Below are 19,784 nucleotides of genomic sequence, written 5' to 3' on the forward strand. Positions count from 1 at the left end.
AAACTGCGCCTGCAAGTACTCCCAGGAAAAACTGAATTGTATGGTCTTTCGTAATAGAAGAGTATCAGGGATTGAGGAATTTGCTGGCAAATATTGCAATGGCAGTGAGCCAACAAATTCAGCAACTTTAAACTGCAACACTAAAACCTCTGTCACGGAAAAATAATGTCAGAAACAAAATATGAGTGCTGTAAGAAACCTAATGAGGCAGGAAAAGCAATTTTGCCTCATCAAATGTGAACGCCTCAAAACTGGCTACATGCATGCAAATACACAGCTAAATACATACATTTTGTTGTAAAATCTGAGTACAGCAAGGTTAAACTGTACTGCATTTGTATGGTTTCACTAACCAGTTTAACCAAGACATACCAAAGAAACTTTACAATGAAGCCACGATATGGCCGGCAGACAACAACCTGGTTCTTTGAGTTCCTCATATCAGTTGCCCTCGCCTCTCTGCCACTGATCAGTTCAGTGCCTCAGTCCATAAACAGCGCCATCTACGTTGCAAACTACTGACAGTTGGCTCAACTTCTCATCCCTGCATTTAAACAGCACTGCTCATAATATCTACAAGAAACTGATGTTTGCTACAACCTGAATCTAGGCTAAGTGAATTTTATTTTAAGATGCCAGAGGTACCCACGCTGTGAGATGTGCCATGCTGGCTGTCTCTAACAATTTCAGCCATTAAAGTTATTCACGACGCAATATGCAGTCCAGGTGCAGAAGGACTTCAAACTGTGGTCACTGCAGCAGGTCAAACATAGGCTCTTTGTTATTCATCACTCTTAACAATGTCCTCTCAGCTCGCCCTCGCACACACTAAATGAGCACAACACGTGTGGCTCAAGGATGTAGTGCAGATAATAAGTGGTGCAGTCCTTATGGAACCGGCTTAAGCTTATTCTAATTCTATTTATTTATTTATTTATTTATTTAGCAATACTGTAAGCCTTTGACAGGCCTATACAGGCAGTGGGTTACAAAGGTATTCACAATGTACAACACTTTGTAAAATATAATAACACTAGAACTTGTTATCTAAAACAGAACATCATTCCAACCAAAATCAAACGGTAGAGAAAAAAAAAAAGAGCTTCCGCGTTATGGCACTGAGTGAAACAAAGATTCTACCTTATTGACAAAGCTAGACACAGAATCGTCGTCAACAACATCCCCCGGCAAAGAATTCCAAATCTCTACGGACGACAGAAAAAAAGAAAACTTAAAAGTATTGCACCGTGTGACGTATGGCCGGATGTGCTTATCATGATTTTTTCGTTTAGTGTGACGGTGTGGTGGCTGCAGATACTGATCTTTATTGATACGGAGCGACCCATGGTAAGGCATGAAAAGAAACTTCTAAGCCTATTCCAATCATAAACAGGTCATTATCAAATTTTCTATACGCAATCTGGTTGTAAAAATAATATACTGACAAAAAGCAAGATCAGTACCAGCTGTGCACCAAATGGAGCTATATATGCCACTACAGTTAGGCCTATTCAATAACAATTTCATTCTTGTATATCACAGTGACTTTGCATGGTTCCTGAACCAACTGAACCGGTCAGCACCATCGTTAAGGGACCAGGTGCTGCCTGCTTGCAATAAGGCTGCAATAAAGGACTAACTGCCGCCGAGTCTCAATTGACGCACGTGCAATACCTCCCCAAGACTAGTATGCAATTCCTGCAGTCCGTCTGAAATGAATTCAGGTGGTCTGACAGGAAGCAGGATGTGCAGGTTCTCGCTTGAGTACAGTTAACTGAGCCCATTTTTTCAGCTATAAGTTTCTTGAATGGATAGCAACATGATTAGTACAAGAATGCCAGTAACAGCTAACACAAAGTTTTTCAAACTGCTCAGTCTGTTAGAACAGAGCAGAGCAGCCCATGTTCAATGCAGTGTGGTCAGTACAGCAGGTTCACATACCGTCGCGGCCTGATTCAGGATCCAAAATGGCATAGTTCAGATTGACCAGCTCTTCATTCAGGATGACGAAACTTTTGTTCCATTCAACAACCAGCCTTCCGTAGAGACCGCCCGAAACGGTCTCGCCAAGCACTTCTACCTGCACTGAACTGGCCTCTGCAAAAAAAAGTTAAGACGCTGACTTTTGCTGAAGCTTGTCAGCCAAATTTTACTGTGAACCAAACGAAAAGCTAGAAGAAAAAAAAAAATGTCAGCTTTTAGTGAACCTGCTCAGCTCACAAAACGTCAACAGAGGACAAAAACGGAGAACAAGCAGATGTAAAACAATTGACTAAAATGAGAACCCCATCAAACAATGGTCACCATAATAGCGACCCGTGCGCACCAAGCTGCTCCTGCAGGAAGTGAATAACTGAATACCGAATAGCACTATATGCATACACAAGTGGATGCAGTCCTTTTTTTTTAAATTAGCAAAGAGTCTCTTACAACCTTGTTACCCACACCATTCAGTGACCACTACGACTAGCTGTGTAATACTGTTATTAGGCTGCAATGAGCTGCAATATAAATGCTAGCAGGAGAGAAAATGAGCTGGCCTTTAAAGGAATAGAGACACCAAATTTATGGATGTGTTTTTTTTCCTTTGGAAGGGTATGCACATTGTGACTCATATGTTTACGAGTCATAATGTGGAATTTACCTAAGCCAGCTGAATAATTCATAATTGAATTTTTTTCTCATTGCCGTTTCAGTTCCAGGGGCTGAACAATGGATGCGACGTAACAGATAATTTGCGGTCACATGAGATATGCAAAAACTCCGATTTAATTGCTGCTTGTTCCTTTTTTGTGATTTCAACTCTTGGGCAGGCTTGTTTATCAGCTGGGGTGAATTAAAATGTAGAACATATTGCAGTTTTTAGTGTGGAAGCACTCTCCAGGTTTCAGCAGTGTGTGTCTGTGTGTACAAAGTCTCAGAGTAGTAGCAAGTGTAACTGGCCCACTGGGTCAGTAAACATTTCAGCTGGGCGTCCGCCTATGAACTGAGGCAATTATGCACCTTTCCTTTTCTCAAAACCAGTTGATTTTGAGGAAAGGAAAGGCACATAACTGACTCCCTGGGTCAGTGGACATCTCAACTGCACTTTGTCGCAGTGCTGCATGCACCTGCAAAAAAAAAAATGTGCTTTCCCACAATATTTCGTTCTAAGCAATGCTAAACTGCCAGCTATTTTTTGTATGCCTCACATAACCCCAAATCCTCTGTGACTTCACAGCCATCATTAGGCCATTGAAATCAAAACTGAAACAAAACGGGAAAGAAGATTCAATTATAAATTATTTACCACTGGTTAGTTTAATCCACATGCATACCCATGTTTTATAAAGTGCTGTGCATTATTCCAAAGACAGAACACACAACTAGCATTTGGTGCGTCTACTCCTTTAAGCATAGATGCTTACAGGGCATTGAAGTGAATAATGGCAATAATTGAGTAAAAACAAAAATAAAGAGAAAAACTTTAGTGCAGGTTCATCATCGACTACCCTATAACTTGGAAAAACTACTGCAAGCTTTGCACTGAGAAACACCCCTATATATATAGTGCCCAAGAAACTCTACTTATTAAATGCACCAGGAAGGAAGAAATGCTTGAATGTGCACTAGTACAGATTCATGATCAATCAACTTACTCTTCATCATTGAGTTCACATATAAGATGGCAGCAACACTCCACAGGTCGTTGGACTTCCTTGAAACAGAAAGCGACACTAAGATTACTAAGACAGCATAACTGCAATCACTCCAAGGAATCTTAAAGAGGCACAGCAGCTCAAATTCCACTCATTCTGCTTTTGCTGCTCTAGTGATCGCGAGACCAGGTGTAAAGCAAGTTTTTAAAAGCCATGGCCAAGTTTAGTTGCTGTCTGCTGTGATATACTAAATGCATCATACCAATCCACCTTTAAGGAGTGCTAGTGACCAATAAATAACAGTCAAATAGTAGAGAACCGTGAGCTACACTGCCAGTTTAGCCTCTCAGCAAGCATCATCGCTGGCATTTCAAATGCTGTTGAATGGCACATCCTGTACTAAACCTTTTGCTGGTAACAAAGCTTTAATAATTAAAGCACCCTTACTGCTTAGCTGTCATGGCTGCTCCGACAGCTGCTGGCGACACAGGTGTCAATCCAAGTAGAGAAAATTCGACGCATTGAAAGGGCACTTTAAGAACCCTTTTATTGGGCACCTTGCGTAACCTGCCAGAAAAGGGAACAGTGAGGGAAAGAAAAATTAGGCGCCAACATTGTGCTAGTCACAGGATGAAAAACATAAGCCACATTACTAACAGTGACTTGAAATGGTAATCAATGAAAACACCGATTACCATCTCTTCAAATGTAACCATTCAAGTGTAACCAAAATATACTAGTGCAAATAGTATCAATGTGGCTCATTTTCACATTGACTTGAATCACAAAGAAAAGTGACTGCACTATATTTGTTAAGATACGGGAACATCTTCATGCGATATCATGTCCTGAAATGTTCTCCCACTGATCAAAGTAAGCACGTAATTTAAGCTTAAAATAAGGCTCGAATCTCTTTATTCAGCTTATATAAATGTTATGTACTACATTTAAATTGTTTTGCAATTCGTTTTCCTTACTTAACTCTGTTCTACTGTTACGGGATCAAGCTTTCGTCAAGGCGCACTGTGTTACGAATCTGTTTCATTCCTTTACTGGCTGCGCTGCCTGCACGCTGGATCTGGCATCTTTTTCTCTAATGCACCGCTCGCCTAATATTTCACTACACTTCCCAGAAAAACTGGTTTTTGCTTATGTCGTTGCTGCTAATTGGAGATAAGCTCACTTGCAATTTACCATAGCGTCTTAGCTACCATTTTAACCACTGCAGACCAAGAGTCTGGTCTGAACGTTAGTGCTGTCCTAATAGTTCTTAAAACTCAATGAAACACATTTTGAAGAAAGGCAATAAAAGTGAAACTCAAACACATGCAAGGTGTTGTACATCTTGCGCACAAAACAAAATAAACATAACACAATGCTAAAGCTTTCTGACGTCCAAAGCGCTTTTCAATGAATGATAACTAATTGAGTAAACCTGAAAGCAAGTCGGGTATGCATGAAAGCACAAGAAAGCAATGAAACTCACAACAATGCACGGAGAAAGGGTGCAGAATAAAACTGCACAGAATGCTACCAGCTGTGAAATGACTGCACTGCAAAACAAAACGAACGGTGTGAAAACCTCAGCAGCACGGTGTCACAGAGCACAAGCATGCTTTTTCTTCCTGCATCGCACTGCAAATGCCATAAATGTCAAGGCAGCACAAGCAGACATCGGCAGGCCGCCTAGATTGACACTGTACTTTCTAATTAAAAACAAATGTCACATACTGTCTTCTGTTCGCGAAGAGCACTTCACCGTAGTCGACCAAGGTGACCCTAGCAGGAAAGAAGCATAACACATCTTGTTAGAGCTTGCTAAGTATCATACACCAAAACTAAATTAAAATATTATGTTAATATGTCAGCATTGAGATGAATATTCTTATAGGCATTTAGGTATCATCTGCACTGATTTCAATAAATTATTTAATATATGTGCGACAAGCATTAAACAACGTGAAACAACACAGTATGTGTGCATTGTTTTTAGCAATCAAGGAAAATAATGACCCGTCTATCATCCATTATGTCCTTATCATCACCACTATCCTTGCCAGAGGTCTTATGACGCACATCATATGCTTGGCTAGTAACACTATAATCTTTTCAAGCATGTGCTTTGTTCATGACCTCTCAATTCATTTCATACAATCCTAAAATTTAGAGGTTGAAGGTTCAATTCCTGGCTCTACCAGCATGCGCCTAGCTGTTTCTTCCGCTAAATTTATAATTTCATGGTAGCTGATGGAGCCATGCTTGGGCAACAAGTTGCAAGACTACGCAGGTAGCGCAAGACTACGAGCATTTGGTTCAAGCCTAGTTACTTTCACCTGTTTGTGCTTTGTGTTTAGAAATGCACCTTGAATTGCCAGACGGAGGTCAGTGGATAATTAAGCAGTGGGACATACGGCAAAGCCCACATCAGAAGGACATATTGCTGAATGAATTAGCAAAAGAAAAATAAGGACAGCAAGTGCTAATGCACGATGTTTGATATCAGGCTTCAGATTACTGACCCTTGAATACTGACCATTGATTATTGAATATTGACCATTTGTTGTTTTATGGCCTTCAGTGGTGTCGAGTAGGCTGCAGCTTCTGTCATAAAGAATTAGTGTGTACAGCTTGCAAGCTCAACTTCAAATTAGTGTTGCCTGGCATGAACTTAAGGCTTAAAAGCTAGTAAAGTCTTCCTCATAAACACCTTGAAAGAACATGAATTCAAATATATGCATGCTTGTAGAGTGCCCCTAAGCAAACTGCATAAAAAGATCAACAAGCCATTTCATACACACCTTGAGCTTTCACATGACTCCCAACCAACATACAAACAAAAGCTAGCAGTTATTTTAACACAGCTTGTAATGAGCACAATGTTTACAAAATAAGGCTTCCTTCCCTGCATGCAATTAAGCCATACCACAGAGTCAATGACAGCTGACAGTGCTCCACATGTAATGAAACAAGCATTCGGGCTGCAAGCACATGTGAATGTGACTCACTCCACATCGTAGCCGCGCTCATAATCCACAACCTTGTTGATCAGTGCACGGTACCACTCATTTTCCTTTGGCTTGTTCATCAACACAATCTGCATGGTCAAAAAAAAAAATCATAATGAAGAAGAAAAACTGAGTGTTAAGCATTGCAGTGCTCACTGAAAATGCAGCGCAGTGAATGCTGTTCAATGCTTCTTCCTTTTTTCACAATTAATTTGCCTACTTGTTTGATCCGTGAAAATAAATTTGAACAAAGTAGTAATTTGCATTGCAGCAGTAACCTGCATGAAAAACCAGCACTCCCTTCACAAACTGATCGCTGCGTCCAGTTCCTGTTCTGTATTACAGATGATGGATCCATTTCTTAAACAATGTTAGTCATCACCGACACCATCACAACCAGCCTAACTACAGGTCCACTATAAAGGACGAAGGCCTTCCCAATATCCCTTCAATTAATTAACCCTGTCCTGTGCAGGTTGCAGCCATCTTATCTCCCCAAACTGATCTCATCCATCCAACTGATTCTTTGCCGCCAGCCGCTACACTTGCCTATACTTGGAATACACTTTCTTGCCCTATATGAGGATGCTGGTAAACTGCTACTCATGACTTGACAGTGCCTCCAAAATGCTCTCTATGTTAGTCCTATTCTCCTAGTCACTTAGCTCGCATGACCTCGATCTGCAGTTGCTACCTGCCCTAAGCACCAGGTGAATCCCGTTTTTGCGTTTCACCTCCATCAAAATGCAAAAAGGCGTCCGTGCACTGTGCGATGTCAGTGCATGTTCAAGATCTCCAGGTGGTCCAAATTATTCCAGAGCTCTCCACTATGCCACCTCATTCTTCCTATCTTCTTTCACTGCCTCCTTGATCCCTTCCTTAAGGGATAAAGGCTCGGGTGTTCACCGAGATATGCAAGACAGTTCCTGCGCCATTTGGTTTCCTGAAAAACCAGTTTTTTCTTTTTTTTATCCCGTTATGACCTTTAATGCTTTGCTGCTCATCATTATCTGTTGCTCTCTTTTGAGACTGCTGAACATTGCTTTAGTTTTCTTCATATTAATTTTAAGACTCACCACTCTGCTTTGCCTATGTAGGTTCCCAATCATGTACTGCAAGTAAGGCAATGTTATCAGCAAATTGAAGATTACTAAAGTATTCGGCCATTAACTTTAATTCGAACTCTTTCCAATCCAGTTATTGGAATACGTCCTGAAAACACTCAGCGATTAGTAGTGAAGAGATCATGTCTCCCTCCTGACACCCAGTGTGACTGGGATTTTATCACTTTCCCGGTGGGCAACTATGGTCGCTGTGCAACCGCTATAGATATTTTTCAATACCTGCACAGTATGCCTCTTAATCTGTATCCTGGTTACACAACGCCAGCTATACTGCTGAGGTCGAATGCTTTCTTGTAATCTACATTTTTTAAATTTATTTTCACATTACTGCAGACCATCATTTGAGTCCAGGCAGGGAGGGCAGAAAAATACATTCACTCAGTACAAGAGCAGCTACATCGTAAAACACATAACAATAAAATTGTATAATGTAGTACATATATCTAAAATAGCTCACGGAGTGCCCTGTCAAAATCAACAGCCGATATCACTCGTAGAGGCAGGGCGTTTCATTTGTCAATCATTCCAAAAAAAGAAAATTTGAAAGCGTTAGTATGCGCGAAGTATGGTGCTGAAGTGTGATAATGATGACGACGAGTTCTACGCGTTTCTGAAAACTGCACATAGGGGACTGGAGAAATGCCTAGTTCTCCATGAATTAGTTGGTGAAGGAAGGATAGGCGGGCTATCTTGCGTCTGACGTGGAGTGGTTTAATATCATTTGCTGCCATTAACGAAGATAAGGAATCAGTTCTATTGTACCTATTAAATATAAAACGTACTGCACGTCTCTGTATTTTTCATAATTCTCCTGTGTCTTTTTTTGCATGGGGGTCCCAAACGATGGTGGCATATTCAAGTTTTGGTCTTATAAGCGTATTGTAGGCTAATAGCTTGCAACTGCTAGGTGTGCCCCTAAGTTTAAGGCCATATATAGGGACTGGTTATATTCTGTGTGAAATCAAGAGGAAGAAATGGGCTTGGGCAGGGCACGTAATACGAAGGCGGGATAATCGCTGGTCCTTAAGGGTAACAGACTGGATTCCACGGGAAAGGAAGCGTAGCAGAGGGCAACAGAAAGTTAGGTGGGCAGATGAGATTAAAAAGTTTGCAGGATTAGGGTGGCACAGCTGGCACAAAACAGGGTTACTAAAGAGATGGGAGAGGTCTTTGTCCTGCAGTGGGTGTAGTTAGGCTGATGATGATGATGACGACAATGATATTCTCTGTACTTCTGTTTCTAATTCTATTAGCAATTATCTTAGTGCAAACCTTGTAAACAATGGACAGTAAGCTGACCAGTCTGCAATTTTTGAAGTCCTTGACATCTCCTTTCTAATGAAATATAATAATCTTAGCGTTCTTCCAAGATTCCAGTATGCTTGAGGTCGTGAGGCATTGCATATACAAGGCAGCAAGTTTTCACAGCAAAATGTCAATTCCTTTCAATAGACTTGCTGCAGTTACTTGATCATCACCTGCCACATTTCTCCTTTGCATTGCTTGTTAGCTTTTCTTTACTTCAAACCTCATTACCGGGAGGATGCCCGACTGCTCCAAACCACTGCCTGAGTCATTAGCACCATGGTTATTTGAGCTACTTTACAGATCTGTGCAGAATACCTTGGCTAATTTAACACACTCAGTGCGGCAGCGATTTCTGAAGGCCGGATCTCTGTGCTGATGGCCTACTGGTGGGCCACCCTGAAATTCTCTTGGGTCCGCCGTGACCCATGTACCAGTGAGCTGTTGGCAATATTGGATTCTTAGAGCTGCCAACAGATGGCAATAGTGACATTGTATGAGTGCGTTTTGCCGGCTCTTTGCAATTTTCACTGTTTCACACAGTTTCATCACCTGACTCAGTATTCATGGCCGCACATCATGCACACATGACACGACCAACTGGTGCCCCACGATGCAGTGAAAGTGTTATCTACCTTACCTATACTGGGGTAACGGCATTGACCTGACGCCTTGTCTCTTTCTGGGTACTCCTGATTTTTGCCAATTACTAACTTGCTCTTGACCATAGGCGTGCACAGGATTCTCCATTAGGGGGAGCCAAGTTTCACTACAGCACCCCCACCCCCAACACCTACCACTGAGGCTCCTATTGTCAAAATGCAATGCAAAGATGAGGAATGGTTAAAAAATTTATTTTAATTTCATGAAATTGCAAAATACACAAAATATTATTGAGCAGTAGTTTTTACTTTCATGTGTAACATTTGCAGAGAAAGGCAGTCCCTGTGCCGCTGAGGCATCAGTTTAACAATGTGCCTCGGAAAGGGTTGACATTTTCTCTAAACCACAGCAAATATACAACACATCTGTCTTTTGTTAACTGAAAAAAAGAACCTGAAAAGATTGCCTCAAAGTGATCCGGTAAATAAACAGTTCTTCGAACACAACATCACGGGCCCTCGGCCACCAGTATCCTAAAAAAACCTGCATGGCCATAACACTGGGAGTGAAAGAAGAAAAAGTAAGGTGCCGTAGTGGAGGGCTCCAGAAGAATTTCAAGCACCTGGGGATCTTTAACATGCACTGACATTGCACAGTACACAGGCGCCTTTTGCGTTTCGCCTGCACTGAAACTCAGCCACCACGGTCCAGTTCTAACCCCTGTACTTCAGCTCAGCAGCACCGCACTTCCTTTATGGAGTGGTTGAGGTGTCCACCGAGAAGTGAGACAGTTACTGTGCCATTTCCTTTCCTCGAAAACTACTAATAATAATACCGCACTATAAATAATGATGGGACAGGTCTGACAGGGTAAAGGTATGGGGCAGGTTTGGCGCACCCTTTAGATGATTAGGGGCCCTGCACCCTCCTGTGTGCACGCCTATGCTCTTGACTGCTTCACCAACAATGAAAGTGCATTGGGCACTTGATCTGGGCACGGAGAATACTTTTTATTATTCCCAACATGCAGAATACTTTTTATTATTCACAATATGCATGGTCTCTGATGATGACACACATTAAATGTGTGCTTGATCTAACTTAATCCAGGTACGTAAACTTCTTTTTATTATTCCCAAAATGCATGGCCACTGATGATGACTGAAAGTAAATGTGTACTTAATCTAGATTGTGCGTAGCAGAAACATAATGCAGTGAATGCTCCTGGCTTTGAAATTGTATTTTACTATAAAATTACGGAGAGCACTTAAAGACTACTTATGTTCTATGAACGCAAAAGCATGCATGCGGGGCATTTGGCTGCGGCGATTCCGTACTAAGCTAATCTATTCACACCGCCCGAATGGAAGTTGATGACGATGACAATACCCACACCCAGCAAGAGAGAATGGCAGTTTAGCGTGCAAGGTGTTGTGCTGTGGTGATGATGTAATGCTCTAATGAAGTGGTCAGCGAAGCTGATCTGTTTGTGCCAGCCTGGGTTCGAAATCCTCTTCATAAGAAATTTTATTTTTCTTTCTTTTCTGACGATGTAGGCACTGCCTACATCTGAAGTCACGTGGGCGTTTCAGTCCGTTTAACATAGACAGTCAGTCAACACCGGATTTTCTGACCACTGAGCCGTATGATATGCTTTCACATCGATCCCATCTGCGGCGATCAAATTTCGGTGGAGGCGAAATTCTAAAGGCCCATGTACTGTGTGATGTCAGTGCACATTAAAGAACCTCAGGCAGTTGAAATTTCCAGACACCTTCACTATGGCGTCCCTCATAGCCTAGCTGAGTCACTTCGGGATGTTAAACCCCCATAAACCATAAACCATTAATAAGCAAAAATAACGCATGATTACAGCAACCACATACATATGTCATACAAATTCATGCATATCTGAATCTAAAATCAAGTTTAGAAGCACACATAAATTCTCTATAATTCCTATGCAGCTCCTCAGAATGATGATCATCAGGACTTAAATCATCAATAACTTAATCGTGACCAAACTGCTGTATAAATGATTGTACATACCCCACAAAAATTTCAAAAATCTCCACAAGACCAACCATTTCCTCCCACGCACCGATCATCCTACACCAACAGGTGCTTTGTCTCAGACTTCAGAAACCAATCAAATGTTAGTTGCTAGCACTTACAGATCCAACTTCAAGTGGCAGTTCACTTGTAAACTCTGCGTCCTGTTTCTTCAGAAGTTTCTTAATCTTTGACTCCATGATGATGAAGTCTCTCCCACCTTGAGACATCTGGGGGCCTGGAGCTTCCCTCACCAAAAAGCGAGTAGGTGAAAGAACCTGCAAATGCATAATTTTATTTCACAGACTGTCATTTAAATATTTTAAGGATAGCATCAATAATTAGACGTTGAATGGTTGTAAGGTCAGAACATGCATATGGACTGGAAGAGGCCGGGTATCTGAAAGTGCACGTTTATTCTTTATGCTGCATGGCTTTTATGGACAAGAGATGAGGAAACAACTTAAAAGGGATGAATGCTAAATGTGCCTCTAACTTCACTGGCACTAGTAGTTGAACTAAAATCGACACTTCTGTTACGGCAAAATTTTATTGCACCTAAGTTCTCCACTATAGCTATAGCACTGAAGCAATGTTTTAAATATGTGTGTGGTAATAACACGCACCAAGGTATACCTATCTGCATTGAAACAGTTAAATACTTGCTTTTCCCAGATGAAAATAATAGCCAGTTGAAATATTCCTTGGTGCTAAATACGTAAACAGAGTTCAATGGGAACTGGCGACCAGCTTCCGAACACACATTTATCTTAGCATTTTACAAAGATAGCTTCAAAAAGACTTGCCATACACTCTTCTGCAAAGCACACGCTAACTGTTGACAGTTAAACGGCCACCTTCATGGGTACTCTGTGAAACGAGAAAGATATCTCTGAAAGTTTTAGTTTTGCCTACATATGTTTCTATGGGCCAGGCTCCCATTCCCATATGCCCAGATGGGAGTCAATCCCATGCATAGGTGTTTTAAAAATACATCCCCCTTCAAAATGATGCTTCATACTCCTTTTGGTGGGCCCTATATACTGCTTTCCCAGATTGCAATAAATTTCCATCAAGTGGAAATGACAAGCAAAATGCCAGCCTTCTATTCTTACATTGCACACATGCAGATGATAAAAAAAAATCCTCATGGTTTAGCATTGCTAGGAAGGCACAGCTTTTTTGCAGGTGGGCCACCACAAAGTTTTCAGCACCACCACCACCACCTCAAAGCACCATTGAGGTATCCACTGAACCAGGGAGCCAGTTACGTGCCTTAATTCCTCAAAATCAATCATGTAAACCTTCCCCTGGTTTTGCTGCCTTGAATTTGTAGATGGATGCCACCCCCTACTCACAATGCAAATGAGGTGTTCAATGAGCCATGTTACATGTATACTTGCTACCAGGAGGCTTCACACACACACAAACGCATGCACGCATGCGCACACGTCATCATTCTTCATCACGGCATATGACACCATTCATTAATTTGTTCCTTATCATTATAAACATTTACACATTCATTCATGTGGAGTGACATCATATATTGTGTGGACACATTTTGTGGACAAGATCTGCGGACACAACTGAGCTATATGATGCTTTTGCATTAAAAATGAACGCAAACAAAGGTGAGCAGGAAAAATGAGGAAACGGTCGGACGCTGCCGAGTAAACCATGAATATGCAGAGGATATCCACAAATGGTCCTAACATCCAATGTCCATGTGTTGATATCCTTTTCATGTTGAGGGGACTATTGGATTCAGATATCAGTTAGCGGATATTCAGAGGATATTCAAATATGCATGATGTTCTTTCAGCACATTGAAAGTTTTGGAAATGTGCAAACAACTTGCCAGAACAAGATATCTTTGTTTTTGAAGGCATGAACATGCTGAAATTATGCTACCTTTAGATTTTAATCATTCCTGTTTTCGCAGTCTTACATTTCCAGGAACGAATTATTTCAAGCAGTTGACTATTGCACGCTTTGATTTTATTTTATGCGTGCGAATGCATGTACGGTACGATTATTTGAAGAAATTGCTCAAGTTAGACCGATAGCCACAAATGCCGCGATTTCAAAACCAGAACAATAATTAGAACTTTCTTGACTCTGGGCAGCCTAACGGCCATGGGCATCGTCATTAGCCGCGACGCTAGCTTTACATTTAATCCAATCCAATCCAATCCAAACGTCATTATATGCGCCGGCCGCGACGTTTTCGTGATTTCTTTCAGCGTTTCTTCGCAAGTTTTTATTTGTTGTTTTGCGTGTTCACATTTTTTTCATTGTGGCGGCAAGCTTGTTGTGCATGTTGTATACAGTCCTGAGCCCTCACTGTTGGAAGTACTGGAGGATTACGCGGATAACAGCAATAATGGTGAGTGTTTATGACACTGTTCTGCCAAACAAAGTGTTAGTGTTCGTTTGTGGTATTGAGCAATTTTCATGCTGGCAATTTCATCTTCCGGTTTATCAGCTCATGGAGTGCAGGCATGGCTTCAAAATCTGTGGTGTTTAGTTATTGTGGCTCGATTTGTCCCCGAAGTAGTTTCGCCGGAGTGGCTGCACTCTGTGCCACTTCTCTGCCTCTAAATAACAGCCTGCACGCATGAGACTTCAGTGCTCAGTTGTAAGGCAAAGTTTTTGACAGCTGTGCCCTCTAACAATTGTTGGAATAGCCTGCACTTTGATGGCACACATTCCACTGCATATTCCTGCCGTCAGGCATGCTATGGCCCATACTACAGGGGGAGGGGGGCAGTTTCCTGTCTCCGGCGGCTCAAGAAGACAGTTTTTGAAGATCTTGTGTTGCTGTAAAATTTGCTAACAGCGCCCAATACGCTCTTATCTGCCTTTGTTCAGTCAAGCTGTTGTGTCGAACTTTGCCTTTTTTGTACCCGGATTTTTTTTTTTCATCTTTGTGCTTTTAAACTTTCGTGGGAACTTGGTCTGTTCTCACTTCTTGTAATTTCCTTTTATTTCAATAGCACATTTCGCGATATTTGGCTATTGAATACTTTTTGTTTCAGCTCGTGGCTTTGACTGCTTTTTCTGAAATTTTCTATTTTGTTACAGTGTGTAGAATGAAAGTTGTGCTGTGAAAATTCTTGCTACTGATTGTGCCCCAGCAAGGGTTTACATCTTATGTATACAATGAGAGTTGCTGGTTGTAAACCTCGTATAATGCAGCAGGGCATGACCATTTTTCTTTGCTGTTCCTTTTCAGATATCTTGGAAAACATGTTCAGAGAAACAATAGTCTCATGCATCATGTCACTCAGTAGATGCATTCTGCGTCATGAAGGCAAACAGCTGGTATGAAACTGTTTTTCGTACTTCATCTTTAGGTAGTTATAGTCATGACTACGGAAAGCAAATAGCTTTCACCGAATATTTTCTAGTTCTGCATTAAATACAGGCTAATTACCAACTACTGCCACATATTTCTCCCTCACATAACACACAAAAAATTCAAGCAATCACTTTTCTTTGGCCTCATTGACTCGCTTCATTTAAACCTGTTTTCCCACTTGTCCCAAATTCGATTCTGTAAATTCTTTCATGAAAAACCATTTCTAATGTTCAACAATGATTAGCATATACATTTGTAGCTTCTGAGTTTGGAAAGAGCTTTGTTCTTAGATGTCTTCAAGGCTTCTCTCACTGTTAAGCTCCAGGATTCTATAATAAAACTAAGGCACCTCAACATTGACTACTTGGTTCTCTACAGGATCACGGACTTCCTTTTTAACTACACAACATAAGACTGCTAATGCTACCAACTCTCATGGTTTTCCCACCCTTTCAGGCATGCGTCAATAATGTGCCTTAGCATGTTTATTGTTTCTGATCTGAATTAGCAGTTCATTCAGTGTTGTTTCTAGTTATGCTATTTTTTGCTGCTAATTGTTCTGATAGTTCTGTCACTGCATCACTTCGGACTGAATTCAATAACACCGTGTAATGCTTTTGCTAGAGTGCGAAGCTTTACTTTTTAAAATTGAGCATTTCTCATAACCAGTCACCCTGTCCCTATTATTTTCAAAATATAGTCACCTTGACTTCTCCCTAGCATACAAGTACTTTGGCATAGATATTACAACCTTTAACAAAAATTCATGGAAGTCTAATATTGACTACCTAATGTGAAAATCTAGTTGTACGCTGCTGCATTTATTACACAATTTTTCCAGTGAAACTCAAAAAGCCTACCTATGTCTGGCTTAATCTACGATATCCTTGCCCTATTTAGGCCATGGCTGGTCTCCTTATAAATTCCCCCAAAAATGTGCACATTTGCTCAATACATTTTATCCTGCCTGCTTACTGCAAACATCATAGACATGAAAAAAACCAAATATCCCCCCTCACTCTTTGCCATAAGGTGTCTTCTATCTTTTTAAATACACCACGGCTGGCTCTGATTGCACATTGTTATACCTGCTACTTCCTACTTTTATGCACCAACCACACTCATGAAGTCAGCATACGTCGCCCAATATGGTGATATACGCATGCTCATTCCTGCTGAAAGCATGCTGTGATTGGCACCACTGTCCCACTGCAGTATTTTTGGATACAGCTTAAGAACAAAGCGACAGATGTTCCTCCATCCAAAGGCGGGGATCGATTATCATGCCACAGTGGTTAATCCCCTTTCATCTACGATGTCACTCTAGCTGGTGTAAATGGGGTAACACCCATGACATGAGAATCTGTTGATGCTAGTGGATGGAGGGCCTGCTTTAAGAAAGCATTTGCCACTTCATTCTTGAGTTTTATCTGAATGCAGTCGCCAGCCAACATTATTCACTATTGCTGTGCACATTCTAACTTCATTGCAAAAGTATGGTTGCATATATGTATTTGAAATTCTTGGTTGTCGTCCTTGTGTTTGTTTGCTGAGGCTTGGGTTTCTTTCTTCATGTTAAGCATTCAGGCTATTGCATGTGATCTTTGTACTCTAAAACCCCTGTCTGGATTTAGTCTTACCTCTGGTAAGGCTAAAGGTTATAGTGGATGCACGTTTGTGTACTTGGCTTCTATCGCATGCTTTTTTTCTCATTACTTTTCAGTAAAGATATTAAGCCAGTTGGGTCAAACATTAGCTTTTGCATATTCTTGTGCACCCTTTTTTGTCCATATTTCCTGCTGTCATTACTACTGTTCAACACAATGCACTGTTATATTCACAGGCCTCCGAGGACCTGGAGTAAAAGACAGCAACAGACGCTGATCATTATGGCTACTGGGCAATAAAATATGGCTGAGGGCAAAACAAGTGATTGTATTCCTTGATGTTCTTCCGTACTCAAAGCCTGTGCCTGTGCATATTCCTTTCGAAACCGTGTACTGCCTCGAGGTGCAATATTCTTTGTTATTTTATGTGCTGTACAGCTTGCAAGAACAGAATGAGTATGATGAAAGATCACAAAGTCACAGAGAGCGCAAACTAATGACTTCACTACACATGAATGTTCTATCTTGCACATACTGGAAATGACATTTCAAGTAACATGCATACCAGAAAATGACACTTCTTTGTGACATGTTTATGTAATTGCACTGATCACAGCCCAGTGCATAATTTTCTCATAATGCACCTGTTATGTGAAATGTACATGTACAAAATATTGAAGTTTCCTGTGTAATTAGCACCTGTTGGTTTTTGCTTTGTATCTCTCTGTCATATCTTGCATCATATTTGTTTTGTTGTAAGCTGTACAGCGCACAAAATATATGGCACAGCATCCAGCACCCAACCTGAAAATAGATTGGCAGAATATCTGGTTAACATCCTCTGAATGTCTAGGAATCGCCTCATGTGGGCACAATATGAGTATTGTATGGGCGTCCACTGTGATCAAAATGAACATTGTATGGACATTACATGGACGTAATATGAGCATTTGTGAACATCGTATGGACATCTGATATCTTGTGGAAGATATATGAATATCCACTGGATATAACTTGGTTGGCTGGGTGAAGACGTGTTGTCCCTTAATTTAGTGGATGCTGTTTTTTTTTTTTGCACTGTATGTCCGCGAGTATTAATGCGACAGCGTTAAGGAGCTCGTGTCGCAGAAAAGCCGGTGTCGTCGGCGTCATTGGCCGTGAGCGAAGTGGACATCTGAACTGCGCCGTAAGGGAAGGGATTTTCCTTCCCTTACGGCGCGGCACAGGTGTACAGTAAGAATTGTGAGACAGGCGTCATTTCCTTTCCTTAAAACCAAATTTCATTTTCCTTTCCTTACGGCCCGGTTCGGGTGTCCACCGAGATATGTGAGACAGGCATCCCTTCCTTAAATCGCACAACGGGCCACGCGTCGCGCCGAAAGGGCGATGGCGTTCCGTGCAACGTTGATTCCGTGCACCCCTTGGCAACGCTGTAACACGCTGTCGCGAGCTTAAGCGTGCTCCAAATTTTTCAAACCAAATCTGAAATCAAACTATATAGCTAGGATGATGTAATAACGTGCGTGGTGCATCGACTGATCAATAAAGTGGCCTAAAAAAGTACAAGCAAGCAAATTCGACTGATCAATAAAGTGGCCTAAAAAAGTACAAGCAAGCAAATTCGCTTTACCGCGTACTAGACCGCGTCGCCTAAAAAATTAAAAGCAAACAAATTCGCTTTTCCGATCGCGTCGCTTTTTTCGAACGCAAAGATCCCACCAACCCGCAGTCACCGCCGCCCTTGAAGTCCTATATACGCATGTGGCTGTGGAGTGACCCCAAATTTGCGGCACCTCGTGTGGGAGTGCGAGGGGCTTCAGGTAATGCGGCACAATTAAGCACCGCCCCACAACAGTGACGTCATACGAAAACTGAGAACTCTGTAGACCGCACCGCGTTTCACGAAGACATCGACTACACACACCGCAACTCATACCACGCACAGGCCCAAAAAACCCGGCCAATTATAAGTCCTTTCCAAGTTTGGTTCGCTGCTTGAGGGACAGGGCCGAGGAGCGTTCCACAGCGTCTTTTGGTTCAGCAAGTGGGGCTCCAAGCCCCACGGCCCAGCCCCAGCTTTCAGGGATCCGTGACAGACGAAGCCATAACACGGAGGAAGGAGCTGTCAGCGCAAGGTGAACATGTGTCCTGCACGCAGTTCGACGCTTGACCCGGCCGCAGCTTGAGGAGCCACTCCACAAGAAAAGTTCGCCGCCTTGGCCAACAATCCTGAAACACGTGCTTATACAAGTGTCCGTGGTTTATGGAACTACTGCTCCAAGATCGAGCGCTGGGCTCGCGTTCGAAGACCGCATTCGCACTTGTCGACCGCGTTCTTCTGGCATGTAAAACTCCTGACGCCTTCGAAAACAACAGCGTGTAATGACGACCGAAAGTGCAATCTTTAAGCGCGAACAACATGACAGCTAGGGAAAAAATTTCGGAGAGCTTACCTTTAACACCGTAACGCTGACGCTTGGCTTCCATCCTGTCTCGCTCCTGAACGATTCCATCGCCGTATGAAACGAAGCAAAAACTGAACGCACGCAAGCAAGGATGGCTGTCAGAATAACCACCACTAATGCATTGAATATCTTTCCTGTCCTCCGTGATGATGCTAATGCCGCTCACAATTTTCAAAGCTTTGTGTCAACGGTTTTGCGACGCGCGTCTGCTTTTCAAATCTTTCCTCTCGCGTCTCTTTCAAAACTCTAGTCGCGGCCGCGCGCCCGCTCCACCGACGGAGCCAAGCGTGACGTCACGCGGATGAGCAGTTGTGCGCATGCGCTGATATCATAGTAACCAAAGAGAGACCCCATAGCTGCGCCGCGTTCTTCGTCGCCGCCTCGCCGCACGCCGCTCTATCAAACGAATCGCGCGTCGCATGCGCAGCGTAGCGTATAAAAGGCGGAGATGTAACGGGCGTCTGTATCGGACGTACGAGAAGGACGGGTTTAGTAGAGTGGAGAGCTGGGCGAGTCGGTACATGATTGAAGAAGGAAACCAGCGCAAAAGACGAAGACACAGGAACAAGGAACACAGGACTTCCTTGTTCCTGTGTCTTCGTCTTTTGCGCTGGTTTCCTT

The 19,784-nt window shown here is 42.2% G+C and overlaps 1 protein-coding gene across 1 annotated transcript in view; it reads right to left on the bottom strand.

The window, feature by feature from the left end:
* The window catches only part of LOC144108122 (uncharacterized), a 63,748-nt gene extending 44,348 nt beyond the window's left edge, over positions 1-19,400 (bottom strand). Inside the window, exons 1-7 of the mRNA XM_077641402.1 lie at positions 19,152-19,400; positions 11,850-12,005; positions 6,644-6,732; positions 5,370-5,417; positions 4,086-4,205; positions 3,639-3,697; positions 1,942-2,097 (exon numbers count right to left, since the gene is read on the bottom strand). Coding sequence (XP_077497528.1) covers positions 1,942-2,097; positions 3,639-3,697; positions 4,086-4,205; positions 5,370-5,417; positions 6,644-6,732; positions 11,850-12,005; positions 19,152-19,211 — 688 coding nt within the window. The 5' untranslated portion in view covers positions 19,212-19,400. The remainder of the gene's footprint in view (positions 1-1,941; positions 2,098-3,638; positions 3,698-4,085; positions 4,206-5,369; positions 5,418-6,643; positions 6,733-11,849; positions 12,006-19,151) is intronic.
* Positions 19,401-19,784: the final 384 nt, after the last annotated feature.

Source organism: Amblyomma americanum, chromosome 10 (genome assembly GCF_052857255.1).
Source record: "Amblyomma americanum isolate KBUSLIRL-KWMA chromosome 10, ASM5285725v1, whole genome shotgun sequence".
NCBI classification, from domain to species: domain Eukaryota; kingdom Metazoa; phylum Arthropoda; class Arachnida; order Ixodida; family Ixodidae; genus Amblyomma; species Amblyomma americanum.